Source organism: Eretmochelys imbricata, chromosome 9 (assembly GCF_965152235.1).
Source record: "Eretmochelys imbricata isolate rEreImb1 chromosome 9, rEreImb1.hap1, whole genome shotgun sequence".
In the NCBI taxonomy this organism is placed as follows: Eukaryota; Metazoa; Chordata; order Testudines; family Cheloniidae; genus Eretmochelys; species Eretmochelys imbricata.
The window spans coordinates 87,569,881-87,583,704 of NC_135580.1; the positions used below are offsets into that span (position 1 = coordinate 87,569,881).

Consider the following 13,824-nt stretch of genomic DNA (forward strand, 5'->3'; position numbering starts at 1 on the left):
GCAACTATGCTGAGGATCTCTAAGCCAGAGGTAACTTTTAAATATAGCATGTGACCTAAACATAAAAACATAACAATGTATAGTTAAAGCAGCCTCTCTCTTGCTCTATTTTCCCCTGTTGGATCAGTTTATTTGCAATTAAGTATTCCCAGCCACTGTGGCCCTTGTTTCACTCCAAGGATTCATGGATTTTTAAGGCTAGAAGGGACCATTGTGATCATCTGTTCTGTGTAACACTGGCCATAGGACAATTCATTTTTAAGTCCAATAGCTGCTTAAACTAGAATATATCTTTTAGAAAAATATCCAATCTTGATGTAAGGGTTTTCCACACCACAACCCAAGCTAAACCTTGAAGATTAGCTTCTTCCAGTCATTAATTACCCTCATTGTTAAAAACATATACCTTATTTCTAGTCTGAATTTATCTAGCTTCAACTTGCAGCCATTAGTGTTTTTATATCTTAGTCTAATAGATTGAAGACCCCTCTGTAATCTCCTCTATTCGGTTCTGCATGTGGGTACTTATAGACAGTGATCTTGTCACCCCTTAACCTTATTTTTTATAACTTAAACAGAGAGAGCTCCTTGAGTCTTTCACTAAAGTCACGTTTTCCAATACTTTATTCATGGCTCTTCTCTGAACCCTCTCCAATTTTTCAACATCCTTTTTGAATTGTGGACACCAAAAATGGACACAGTATTCCAGTAGCAGTCGCACCAGTGCCAAATACAGAGGTAATATAACCTTCTTACTCCTACTCAGTATTCCCCTGTTTATCCAAGAATCACATTAGTTTTTTTTTGGCCACAGTATCACACTCTGAGCTCATATTCAGCTGATTACCCACCATGACCCAAAAGCTTTCTCAGAGTCACTCCCTCCCAGGATAGAGTCCCTCATCCTGGAAGGGATGGCCTTCATTCTTTGTTCCTAGATATATGACCTTACATTTGGAAATATTGAAATGCACATTATTTGCTTATGTCCAGCTTACCAAGTCATCCAGATTGCTTTGCATCAGTGACCTGTCCTTTATATCATTTACCTCTCCTCCAGTCTTGTGTCATCTGCAGATGTATCAGTAAGGGTTGTATGTTTTCTTCTAGGTCGTCGATAAAAAATGTTAAATAAGATAGGGCCAAGAACCAATTCCTGTGGGACCCACACTAGAAACAGACCTACTCAGTGATGTTTCCCCATTCACATTTGAGATCTATCAGCCAGTTTTTAATCCATTTAATGTGTTCATTTTGATTGTGTACCATATGGACCCCTATGACCTTTTGGCACTGCCCTCTTAATGTCTGAATCCAATTCAGAATTGTCCTCCTGTTATTCCAATTTGCCCTCCTTCATCCTTCCTTTTTCACTTTATTTCCCCTTTAAGAGTACTGGTGCCTAGGGATCAACCTACCCCCTCACATGACATGGCCCTTAAGACTTGGAAAGATCTGATAGAGCGAAAGACCTACGAGGTATGGGTAAAGAGAAAATGGCCCTGGGATAAGAAGTGTTTGGCAGAAACTCCCATCACTGTTTCTTTAAAGACCTGAGATCAGGAGCCTTACAGAGTGGGCAGGGCAAGGTTCCGCTCTCACCCAACAAACAAGGATGAGCTTTAGCAGGGGGACCATGTATACGTTGCCTTCTCTCTCATAGCACAGCAGACAGCAGAAGAGGAAAGTCTGCCGGAAAAACCTTCCAGCCTAAAGGTGGAAGGACTGATTGGGAAAAGGGCCAGCTGGAGTAGAAGCTGTCTGAGGCTCTACAGCTTGCCTAATGTACAACTCCAGCTCCAAGGAGGAGAGGTAGGGGACTTCGGTCTTAAGGAGAGGGACAGAGGGATTGTCCAAAATACAACCTAATTCCAGGAGGACTGGGGCCTTCTGAACGCGGGGAGGAAACTGACTAGGACTTTTACATGGACCCATATTCGGCATGAACTTGAGCTGCTAAATAAGTGAGTGGCCCTCTAGAGAGAAAATAAACCAGACCCCCCAAAAGGTTAATTATGTGAAAGGACCCAGGGAATGCTGAGTGCAACACACCTGCAGGACCATTAGGGGGGCCATAAGGGAGTGTGTTGAAGAGGCTCACCCCATGACACTCCTTCATCCATGACCCATAAGCTCACTATTCTTCCAATCTGTGTAGTCTAATCTGTATCCCTTCACACAGCATTCCACTGTGAGGGTCACTATCGCCTGTGTACTTTCCCATCTGTCTGGTACTTTCTCCCCTGCTCTTCAAACCACTGACTCACTCACGCTCTCTCCCTTTAAATCTGTCCATAAAACCCTGTTTATCCTGCAATATATGTAAAGCATTTTCTGATACACTCTGTGAACTGGTTCTATATAAATTGCCTCATACTGTGGTTTTTGCCTGCTTTATATTCTGCAGTAACAATGAGTTATTGAGTGTTGGCAGCATTAACTCTAAATCTCCTTGAATTTGTCAGTTTAAGGCAGATACTTAACATCATTTCACTGTAAATTTTAAAATTATTTTTATGATAGCGTAACATATGGGGACAGCTCCATTGAAATTAAAATTAGGGATAAGTGGGGAGAGAAATACTTAATTTGCCTGGTTTCTACAGCTGGGCTAACTGCCATTAGTTTCACTTCACAATCAGTTGCTTTTTACAAAAAAATTGAAGTTTTTTTCACATTAAAATCACTTCTTTTTCCATCCTAAATTCATAGGGTCTGATTCTGCTGTCACTTACACAGGTATAAATCCAAAGGAGTTCCACTGAAGTCAATAGTATTACACTGGTGTTAAATTGGTATGAGATCAAAAGCAGGGTTCCAGGCCTTGTATACATAAAACCACAGAAATTAGATCTGGAAAAGATCTGTTACACTATCCACTCCAACCCCTCAGCCACTGTAGGATTGTTCCTTAGAGTGCACTTTCTAACTCTTGGTCTCGTCTAGTTGTATGTGTACATTATCATTAGGTTTCCACATGGGAAAGGTCATTAAGGCTGATTGTGTTTAAATTAAATATTTGTGTCTTTATGCAGAGATCTTGGAAGTGTTCTGAGCTTTGAGATCCTTAGGAGAAAGACACTACTGAAGCACAAAATGGTAGCAGGAGCCAATTAGTAGTATTATATCAAACAAACAATCAACAACATTAAGGATCAGGACACTGAAAATTTAGTCTGAATTCTGGGTTGAGACTCAGGTTTGATATAGATGAAAGGTATTTTTAACTGAAAAAAATCAATTTTCTCCTTACAAAAATTAATACAAATACACTGTAGAGTAAAAGCCAATTTTTAATTATAATGAAAGTATAAAAACACATTTCCTTAGTTCTAAGTGTGAGTATCTAATGACATGACCTATCTAGAACTGAAAAGTCTTGGCTCACGTATTGGATATGTCGTACTCACACAAAACCCTCTCACTTCTAGAGAGACAATATCTTAAATTCTTTTGTAAACAATTACTATAGTATGTAATGTATACATTTATATGTGCCCTGATCCCCCAAACACTTAGGCACGTAGGTCTGTGTCAATGGAATTACTCGTGGCAGTAAAGTTAAACGTGCGTCTGTATTTACCCGTTTGGAGCACCGTGCTTATTACTTATTCTTTTGGGGCCAAAACCCACCACGTATACTCATCCAAAACTCCCACCCAATTGGATAATGAGTGTACCATAACCACCCTTGTCATTCCCTTCATCAGCTTTTTCCCCACTTATGGTCTGCAAGGTATGTTCACCTACTTAATTATCTCTAAAAATAAAGATAAAAACTGACAGCATATAAAAGGTGCACAACCAAGTGGTTTTCATTAGCTTTTGTGGAGTACATCTGTGGCATTTGGCAGTCTTTATGATATAAGTTATATAATGCTGGGATCTCCAACGGATGTCCTCTTCAGTGTGGAATATTGCTTTCTGTGGGATTACAACAAGATTTCCTGTTCTCATTTCCTCTCTCATCTTTCATTGTCATGGCTGACCTAATTTCAGTCTTATTTTAGAAGATGATCACTCAGCTCATCTGAATAGGTTGTTTCCTCTGTCTTACCATTATTGAGAGTTCTTTTGGAAGCATCTAGCTCTGTGAAATTGCTTGGAACTCTCTGCTGAATTCTGTTAATTAAGGCTATCTCTGAATAAGGCCGAAGTAGCTAGAACATACTGCAGTAGCAGTACTGGGGACAAGGAGGTTTGTACACTCCTCCACATGTAGAACATCCATCTCTCCTACCCAGCCACACTCCATGCTATTCTTTTTACCATTCGGTTATTTTTCCTCTTAAATCTCATTACATGATGGTACAGACTGTCATTTGCACTCCTTTATTTGATGCTGAGCCCCTGTTTTAAGTGTATCTGGTTCTGTCTTTTCAGCTATTTGCTTTCTTTAAATGAATCCCTATACTTTGTTTTTGAAATAAAAATACTGTTTACTACAAGCATTGAGCTAAACACCTAAAGCTCCCTTCCGTCACTTTTCAGCCAAAGTTGTATCTGACCCAAGTACAAGAAAAATATATGACTCAGTTTAGCTTTCGGTTGGTGGCCAGTGCTGTAAAAATATTGACAAGTGTATCAGACCTATCTATTAGCATTTTATAATAGCATTCTATAATAGCATATCAGTCAGAGACATTGAGTCCTTATACAAGTAACATACTATTATTATATAATGGAAGTAGTTTTCATTGTTACTGACACTTCTGAAAATCAGGCTTGATACATTTTCTATTCATTGTGTGTTCAAGGCCAAAGACCACTGAGGGCCTGAACAAATATATCTAAAAGTAAATGGTATCTCTCAAACAAAATACTATGAAGACTTCCTTCTACACATGGACTTTGGCTGGTTTTAAGTATACTCCTGCAAAGCGCAGAATTTTCAGTTAATGACTTCAGGTAGCTGTTGTCTTATTGCTACGTGTTGTAGCTGAAACTTGAGGAACAGTTGAGGTTTTTGCATGCAGCACTGGAAACTCTAGCATTTTTGCTGCTTGGTTTCTTCTTCTGTTCACAGTGATTCCTAGCAATTGTAACTGAACTTAACTTGTGGAGAAACAAACTAGCACAGGAGTTATATAGGAGCTATTTGAAATAAAAGAAGGCAAAATTAGTTTGAGCACTACTGAGGATATTTTAATCTGGTAAGGAAAAGACAATATTGAGCAATCTGTGCAGCAATATGAAATGCTCAAATACTGCAAGAAGCTCATGCGGTTGAGCTTTATCTGGCTGTCCTGCATGGGGCGGATAGGGGGAGAATGAGATCCAACTGCCCACCTGAAAAAAAACCATGGCCCTCCACACTGTCCATGAAGGGTCCTGGCCACATGATTAGGTGGCCCCATCCGTGGCTCACCTCTAATATTTTCCTTTGCATTTCTGTGGTACTGAGACCTCTGAAATACCTTTGGTTCTCTGAGTCCTCAGCCAATAGGTGACTATCATTTCATCACAGACCCATTTTGGATGCTTCAAGTCCCTTTCATTCCTTGCTATGTTTATCTTATAGATTCTCTGCCCTGTTTCAGTGTTTTGGACTGCATTTTACCCCAACCGTTCTGTTGGCCTTTGCTAGTGCCCCATGGTGCTGTGGCCATGGAATTTGTCACGTCTGCTTGTCTGTCTATATGTAAAGTTAAAACTGAGATTCCAGAATACAGTTCTTCAATGAGGGGATGATTTTGTGGCAAGTCCCATGGCCACAAAACCATGTATTACATAGTGTAAACACAGGCAGTATATTTCTAGCCTTTGTGAAGTTAACCTTGAGAATGTAAATGGAGCGTAAGCAATGAAATGACATCTCCCTGAGTCTGCAGAGAGCCAGAAACAATTCTCTGAGAGGTACTTCATCTCAGTTAAATACAAAACTTACCGATGACAATTTAAACAATAACATTGTTAGCTATTTCACTATTGATCATCTTAGCAGAAACATCTACCAAATGTGCTTATCCTAAAACACCCAAACTCAACACCTCCTCAGGTGGGGAGTTTCATATCAAAATAAGTAAGGGGACGTCTACACTTGCAGAGTTTTTGCCCTGTAAGTTTCACCAGTGATAGGGAACCGGTGAAAGACAAGTACTGGTTTGTGTACTCACTTAATTCCTTAGGCGTCAGAGAGTGTTTACACTAGCTGCACTTCCATCACTGATGAGAGCAGCACTGTAGGGCAGCTATCCCACAGTGCAGCTCTCTCAATAGGTCTTGTGGGAAGGTGGGAGGTGAGCAGAAGGCATTCTGGGTTCCAGCAGCCCCATTACTTCCTTGTTTCTTTCATGGCATTTTTTTTTTAAAAACTCCCTGGCTGCTTTCCCTGCCACATCTACAAGCAAAGGGAAAGGGAGTTTCAAACTTCCCAGGGCTTACGGGGGAGGAGCAGACGTCCGTTTACCTGGCGTCAGAGCAGCGGAGATGCTTGCCAGACTGGTCACTTTTGGAACTATGGGATCTCCTTTGGAGGCCAAAAGGTGTTTACTCTGATAAAACATGTCTTCACTTTCACAACAGCGGTAAGAGCTGTATGCCTCTCGTGAATGTGGTTTTCTTTTGCAGTGAAACTTCTGAGTTTCACTGCAAAAAAGCCATTAACCAGTGTAGACGCTCCCATGGTTTTAGTGCAAAAAAGGGACATTTTGCACTTTAAATGCCAAGAGTGGACATAGCCTAACATAGGAGGTACTATAATGATTTTATTAACTAACTATGAAAGTGACTAATTCAAACTGTGAATATTTCCAGTCCACTTCACTAAAGTGCTGGAGAATCCACCCTGCTGTGTCACATATAACACCTTGTTATTTGCTCCCCCATTCAGCTGTTCCATACTCTGTTCCTGTGACCTCCTCAGTTATGCTCTTGGTATTTTACCAGTTATATTTATAGACTGGAAGAAATGGATCAAATTTACAAGAATATTAGTTTGTGACGCTCCCATAGCTGCCAAGATGAAATGTAAGAAACTCAGGGATAGATGTGAACACTACAAGAGCTGGAATTTGATAAGTGGTTGGGCTGATAGCTGCTCATGTTGGGAGCTATACATTTCACTCAATTTATATACTTTTTATTAACTTTTGTGGTTAGTAAATAATATGAACCTACAGTTAACAAAATGCCTCTTCGTTTTCCAAATGACATTTTATTTTCTGGAGGCTGTAATAGAAATATTAATGTTACTCAGTACACATGAAACCCAAGTGTGGTAAATATGACATACATTTATTACACAGTGCTTGCCTCAAATGTAGTATAATGTGATACTCTTTTATAGTAAACAAAATAGACACTAGGTTAATAGAAGTATTTAAATTTTCTTACTGTGCATTTATGTCTGGATCATAGTCATGAGTTACATAAGGAGTTCCCCTGAAGGGCCTGTGTAATTACAGAATTACAGACCCTATACTCCGCTGACACCAGGATGCTCCTGCCAGAAACACCTTGCCAGAAAGCGAGCAGTGAAATAACCATACTCACCCTTAATGTGTCAGGCCAGCAGAGTAGCCAGCAATGCTTGAGGAAGCATGCTTAATTCCCTATGGGTATGTCTACACAGCAATTAAAAGCCCATGAATGGCCTGTGCCAACTGACACAGGCCTACAGGGTTCAGGCTAATGAACTGTTTAATTGTATTTGTAGACATTTGGGCTTGGGGTGGAGCCTGGGTTCTAGGACTCTGCAAGGTGGGAGGGTCCCAGGTCTCAGGCTGCAGCCCGAGCCCAAACATCTATACCTCAGTGTCAAGGTTCCTCCCCCACTCTGAACTCTAGGGTACAGATGGGGGGACCTGCATGAAAAAAATCTCCTAAGCTTATCTTTACCAGCTTAGGTCAAAACTTCCCCAAGGTACAAAATATTCCACCCTTTGTCCTTGGATTGGCCGCTACCACCACCAAACTAATATTGGTTACTGGGGAAGAGCTGTTTGGACACGTCTTTTCCCCCAAAATACTTCCCAAAACCTTGCACCCCACTTCCTGGACAAGGTTTGGTAAAAAGCCTCACCAATTTGCCTAGGTGACTACAGACCCAGACCCTTGGATCTTAAGAACAATGAACAATCCTCCCAACACTTGCACCCCCCCTTTTCTGGGAAATGTTGGGAAAAAAAGCCTCACCAATTTGCATAGGTGACCACAGACCCAAACCCTTGGATCTGAGAGCAATGAAAAAGCATTCAGTTTTCTTACAAGAAGACTTTTAATAAAAATAGAAGTAAATAGAAATAAAGAAAACCCCCCTGTAAAATCAGGATGGTAGATACCTTACAGGGTAATTAGATTCAAAACATAGAGAACCCCTCTAGGCAAAACCTTAAGTTACAAAAAAGATACACAGACAGAAATAGTTATTCTATTCAGCACAATTCTTTTCTCAGCCATTTAAAGAAATCATAATCTAACACGTACCTAGTTAGATTACTTACTAAAAGTTCTAAGACTCCATTCCTGGTCTATCCCCAGCAAGGACAGAATATAGACAGACACACAGACCCTTTGTTTCTCTCCCTCCTCCCAGCTTTTGAAAGTATCTTGTCTCCTCATTGGTCATTTTGGTCAGGTGCCAGTGAGGTTACCTTTAGCTTCTTAACCCTTTACAGGTGAGAGGAGCTTTTCCCTGGCCAGGAGGGATTTTAAAGGGGTTTACCCTTCCCTTTATATTTATGACACTCAGTTAAACAGCCCCTTACCCTGAGCCCCGAGAGCCCAAGTCAGCTGGCACAGGCCAGCTGTGAGTTTTTAATTGATGTGTAGACAGACCCTAAGTGTGTCATAGTTTGCATGTTCCCCCCAATCACTTATTGAGCCTTTAATGACCACTGTAGAAGCACATCTACAGCAAGACACAGATGCCCTGAAAGGGAGTTAATTTGTATCTGGGCTAGTGAATCCTGGGGATGCCTCATAAAGAAAATGGTAACCCTATTTCAATAATGTTAAACAAGTACTGTGAACTTTGTGTGAGATTTTGGTGCAAAGTTGTAAACGAATAATAAATAGTTATTCTGTTGCCTTTAGAAATGTGCTTGAAAGGTTCACTTCCCCATCAAGGCAATGCAAAAAATTTATCCCAAATTCTCTTAGTTACAGTGGAGCAGTCTGGCTGAGAGCATAATATGGCCTCTTGCGTTTGCATGCTGCACCTTTTCATTAAGGTCCTTTAAAGTTGGGGGTGCTACAGATATTCCTTGTCTGACAACACCCTCCCTATGCTTGGCAGACCAGTATGCTGAAACCCAGGTCAGCTACTTATTAACATCTTGAATTGCTATAACAAGCAATCAAGTTGCTCTTTGTGAACTCTATTTTAGGAGTAATGTGAGGAGTACTTTGGGAACTTTTTACATTTTAAGTAAAGCAGATAATCAGTTGTTACCTTTCCCACATGAAACTAATGTCATTTGAAAGTTGTATAAGCATGATGTTAGCCAACCTGTGATTGTTCCTTTCAGATTTAGATTACACAAACTTTAATCACTCCTATTGTAGTGAACTGATTGTACTATATTGCCAATTGTACCCCACTGCTTCTTATATAAGACAACAGTAGATCTGCTAATATCAAATGCAAGTAGTTTACACTTCAGTGCTACATTTTAGTCTAGCCGTATGCTGTTTTATCCAGTGTGATAATTGACAGTTGAGTCTTCCATATACTGGATCACCCACTGTATGAATAACAGTTTATGCTGTATGTAGCTGTTGATTTTCCTGTGTTTTGTCTCTTCAAAGTTAATAGAAACCTTAACACACACAGGGTCTGTTCTGTCATTTTTTACACTGCCTGCTTACCAAAATGAAGACTGATTGTTGAGAATTGAAAATAATTTTGAGGTATTTTCAGAGTCTGGAGTTTATAAATCAGATTTCTGGGGTTTTCTTCTTATATTTGAAATCATATTGTTATTGGAATTTGGGGGTTGGCATATTGAAACTGATACCCTTACTGTATTTATCAATGGGAATTGTGTTACAAAAGCTTCCTGTCATGTAACTTGAGATACTGCATCTCTCGCTCTCCTCTATAAAAGTTGAGTGACCATTAAGACCATTTAAAAGTCATGTTGTCCAATCTATATATCAGCTTCCAGTTATCAAAATAGTCTTTCAGCCAGCCTGTTCAGGATTTTTTACAGATGTTCAATTAGAAAAGTAAAATGCAATCTGATGAAGAAACAATTTTAGGAAAGTTTATTGAAAGGAGAGAGATGTAAATTTTAAGAGAACCTGGAAATATAGGGCCAAATCTTGAGAGACTGCCCATGCTTCCCTTTCCAATGTGTTAGTGGGCCCAGCTGAAGAGAGCTCAGCACAGTCCTGAGGGGACATAATGGGGAGTGTGGAAGGAAGTGGGAGTCAAACACAGTAAGAATCCACAAGTCCCAAAACCCATGTAGGAGGTTATGGCAGGCTGTGTCTGTAATTCCCACAAACATACAGAAATAGCCTGAGTCAGCTGGACCTGAGTCAGCTCTGTGGGTTTGATGGGCTCCAATCACATGTTGTTTCTAAAGCTTCCTTCCATTATCGGCCCTTGTCCTTCAGAGTATTTTTCTCAAAACATTGTCCATTTACTCTGCTTTGCTGCACCTGTGACTGAAAAGAAAATTTTTAAAAGCTGAATAAAATGTCACCTATCTAGCCAAATGGTAAAAATGGGAAAAGTGAGAGAGAGAGAGAGAAAGAGAAGACATTAGTGTTAATCTATCAGCTGCAAAACACAGAGTGACAGTTGCAGTTCCCAGTTTACCAGTGCTTTCTTTGCCTGCATAGTTGTTCCTTGTTTGTCTTTTTATTTTCAGCTTTTCAGGGAAGGTCATATTTCCTCCCTGTATAGTAACAGCTAAGTATCTTGTTTGTGCTTACAGTAACAATAATATTGACAGTGCTCTTTCAAATATGGTTTTGGAGTTTCCCCACTGTTAAAATGGGAGCTCCACACAGACATTCTGCCTTTCACAATGCTCACAAAAATACTTGAGAGGTAATAAAGAAGATGAGCAAATGAAACCAGGTACAGACAAAACAAACATGAGAAATTGCACTAATATAGTTTGAGAGTGGGAAGTCCATACAAAATGGATCCTGCTAAAGATATAGTAATTCTCATTCTGCAGAGAGGTGAACTGTAGAGGAAGGGTGAAAACTGAGTCTGCTTTGAGAACCGAGAAACCATTTCGCTTTAAGCTTGATTTCTTCTTGTGTGCAGTGGGAATTCAAGCCACTGTTGCAATGCACATGAAATGCTGACCAAAATAAGAGTAGGGAGGGCAACTTGTTTTGGGAGTCTGATTCTTCCTTATTTACTCAGGCAAAACTCCTGTAGGAGCCAATGGGAATTTTGCAAGAAAAAGGATTTGCAGATTATTTAAACAGCAGTTTCTCTGTGGTAATTTGTTTTTAAAATAATACAGAGAATAATTATTTTTAAACAGATTTTCAATTTAAATCTTTTTGGGAAATTTCTCTGTTTTTTCTTACACAAATAGAAGAATCATGTCTGTTCAAATTTGGTGTCTCAAGGCTTGCCCACAGGGGAAAATAACTGGAATAATTATTGCAAAATAAGCTATTTTGGAATAGCTCCCTACGTGGACACTCTTGAATAAGAGTGGGGGGTTTTCCGATTTAGCTTAATTCACTTCCAAAGCTTATCCTGCAATAGCTGTTCCCATCAGTTTCCTCAAGAAGCCAAGTTCTTAGCTCCCAAGGAAATGGCTTCTTTTAGAAAGTAACTTGACGTTTTTGTCAAGACCCCCTACCCTGGTTTAGTTTACTTTTAGGGCATTCCACCATCATAAAGCTGCTTTACCCAACCAAAGAATTCGCCCTGCCGAGAGGATCTTCAAGTGGTATAGATCCACCTTTGACTCCTCCATTCCTTGAGGATGCAAACTGACTCCAAGAATGCAAAAATATCTTAAAGCTGCTTTTGAGTACCCACCCACTGAGCTGAGCTCTGACCATCTCAGCACCTTGAGGTCTTGTTGCTAACTATTTACAGTTGCCCTTTGTTATTGACCCAACAACAAGACTAATCAGTTTGTTTTTCCAGCTGCTCTAGAAGAGATTTTTTAATATTTTTTGCTTAACTAAACAAATAATTACCTTGCCCAAGGGCAGGCAACATTAGTGCAAGGAGTTTCAGATTCCAGATATGTCTATTTCATTGTAGACTCTTCGGTTTTATAAACAGGGTCTGTGCTTCCCTTCCTCAATGAATCATTATTTACTGAGTGTTTACAGTTCTCTGATCGCTGTATCAAACAAAGAGGAGGTACCTACACAGAAGGAGTTTATAATCTAAGGGGCCCCATTAAAGTCTATGGCAAAAATCTGACCTCATTAAAAATAGAAAGAAAAGATGTCACTTTGGGTGGGTCAAGGATTTGATAGCTTGATCTTATTTCCTATGTATTAGCATACCTCTCAATCTAAGAGTGTTAGCAAATATGAACTATAAAAAGAAGGAATTCAAGAAGATATTTGAAGATTTTTAGTGTACCTTATTATATTTGACTTCTCTGTGCAGAATTTACTACATTTATATTTATTGGGCTGGATTTTCAGCCTTCCTTTTTGGTATGCCAATAATTGTGTGTGCAATTTAGGTAATTTAGATGTCCAGGTAGCTGATTGGTGGGAGTAGTCAGGCACTTAGATATTTAAGTGATCTAACCTGTGCTTACAAATCATTATAGGTGCAAAACAGTATACAAAAATAGAGATTCTTTTTAAGAAACTTAGCCCCATTTGTCCTACTTCACCTATCTGTAAGTTCCAAAGGGTGGAATAGTTTGCATTTAGTTCACAAGTTTGCTTCACTTGAATATGATGGGAGTTGCAAACAAGCACCAAGTAGAGAAGACTTAGATTTTAAGCACTTTAAGGCAGGGACTGCATCTAGCTTTGTATTGGTGCAGTGCCTAGCATAAAAGGAGCCACAGTCACGATCAAATCCTCATGAATTCATTTTAGTGTAGCTATTAAATATGAGAATAATAAAGCATCTGAAAACATTAACACTAATAAAATGTATAGGGTTCAAAAGCTGAAGAACTTTTACCAGAGGCCTTTTTACTACTGTAATAAAGAGGGATATTAAAATTAGATAACGTTTCAGATTGTACAGGTCATTTCATACACTTTAGCAAGCACATATTCTTCACAGGTATTAACAGACTATTCATTATAACAATATAGAGCTACTAGAAATTTAAACTATATATTTGTGAAACATATACCCACTGGACTGACAGATATTGGTTGGTGTTTTTCTTCTCCGATCTGTATTGTGATGGCGATAAGTCACACTCTTTCTTATCGCTTAGTTTATGGGTTCTATTCCCTCATGAAGATTGTGTGAGATACCATTCAGTATTAATAACTGGAGAGAAATGCCCATCCCCACTTAAGCATGTGCTTGAGTGCATTGCTCAATCTGGGCCTATACAGCCTTAAAATCAGCATTCCTTCCAGTTGATTAGATATTGTTCTCCCATGCTTTCTAGTAGCAAACCCTTTGGTTTCTTCTAAACATCATTCTATTTCCTGAATTTTTGTTTTATACATTTTCAGATGGTTTGACAGACTGTGTGGACCCTGATTGTTGTCAGCAAAGCAATTGCTACGCAAGCCCTCTCTGCCAAGGGTCACCTGATCCCCTTGACCTCATTCAGCACAGCCAGCCTCCTTTTTCTCAGCATCCTCCAAGGCTCTTTTATGATAGAATCAAGTTTCTTATTGGCAAGGAGAGCACTCATGTAATCCCAAGAGATGTCTTATTTGACAGCAGGTAAGTTTCAT

General features: G+C 39.6%; 1 protein-coding gene across 1 annotated transcript in view; it reads left to right on the top strand.

The window, feature by feature from the left end:
- The window catches only part of TENM1 (teneurin transmembrane protein 1), a 388,806-nt gene that overhangs the window by 250,868 nt on the left and 124,114 nt on the right, over positions 1-13,824 (top strand). Inside the window, exon 14 of the mRNA XM_077825959.1 lies at positions 13,597-13,813. Within this exon, the coding sequence (XP_077682085.1) occupies positions 13,597-13,813 (217 nt within the window). The remainder of the gene's footprint in view (positions 1-13,596; positions 13,814-13,824) is intronic.